The 1,117-nt window shown below is 52.0% G+C and overlaps 1 protein-coding gene across 1 annotated transcript in view; it reads left to right on the forward strand.

Annotated features, from left to right (window-relative positions):
* Positions 1–269, forward strand: part of CDC25A (cell division cycle 25A) — a 12,229-nt gene extending 11,960 nt beyond the window's left edge. The window contains exon 16 of the mRNA XM_009885690.1: positions 129–269. Coding sequence (XP_009883992.1) covers positions 129–269 — 141 coding nt within the window. The remainder of the gene's footprint in view (positions 1–128) is intronic.
* The last annotated feature ends 848 nt before the right edge of the window (positions 270–1,117 follow it).

The following is a 1,117-nucleotide window of genomic DNA, read 5'->3' on the forward strand; positions in this document are numbered from 1 at the left end:
GGGGGCTCTAGGCCTGGTTGTTCTGCTGGTGGTTGTTCACATGGTTGCTACCAGGCTCTGTTGGCGGGTCTCGAAGAGATCATCGCTCCTGTGACGTATTGAAGTGAAACCATCTTCTCTTTCCCCAGAGCTTCTGCGAGCCCCAGAGCTATCGCCCCATGCACCACGAGGACTTCAAAGAAGACTTGAAAAGGTTCCGCACCAAAAGCCGAACCTGGGCTGGTGAGAAGAGCAAAAGGGAACTGTACAGTCGCCTGAAGAAGCTCTGAGGGCTGAACTGCACGAGCAAACGCCGCCTGCAGCGGGGGGGAGATGTGCCTGTTCCTCGCTTGTGGTTATCGGGTACCGGCGCTCTCCTCGTCTGATTGTGTCTTACTGGGAACACCGTGGAACTTGTGGCCGCAGGCTTGAACCGAGCAACCTTGGGTGCTGGCTGGGAGCTGACTCTTCTCAATCCTCTTGTTCCGCTGCTTCGGGGAAAAGGTGTCTCGTGTTCTGTGACACCCACAAATTGTCAACACTCTGCCCAGGGAGGGGGGGAGAAGCTGTCGCGTGCCACTGACGTGGGGCTTGGCTGGTACGTGGTGTAAGCAGTGAGGGTATTTTAGTGCCTGGGGTTTTGTTTTGGTTTTTTTTTTTTTTTAATGCTTTATTTTATTTAAATACAGCCAAACGAAGCTAATACCGCTGCAGTTGAATCATCTGGCTTGTACTTAAACCTTGTTTCTGCTAAAGGGCAGCCTACTGTTGTGTGTGCGGGGGTGGGGGGTGGGTGTTAATTATTTGTCTCGGCTGCCGCTTTGATTCTGTGCTTTGGAAGCGTACCGCGTCGTGGTGAAGTGAAATGGGAAATCGCTCCTTACAGCTAGAGGTCCCCACCTCACCCAACTCCTGCGTTCTGCTGGGGGAAGCCTCTTGAAGACAGTTTAAGGGGAAATTGTTTCTTGTCCGTAGATACCACGGTCACCTCGTTGACTTTAGATTGCGTTATTTCATAGTGACTAGAATTTAGCTGCTGCTTTCGTTCTAGAGGAGTTGGTGTTTCAAAGTGGGGAGAACTTCTGGGAACTGAGGGTAATTCAGAATCGGGCGCTCTCGGGTGATCCCAGAAGTACCG

The sequence above is a fragment of the Charadrius vociferus genome, unplaced genomic scaffold (genome assembly GCF_000708025.1).
Source record: "Charadrius vociferus isolate BGI_N301 unplaced genomic scaffold, ASM70802v2 scaffold825, whole genome shotgun sequence".
Lineage (NCBI taxonomy): Eukaryota > Metazoa > Chordata > Aves > Charadriiformes > Charadriidae > Charadrius > Charadrius vociferus.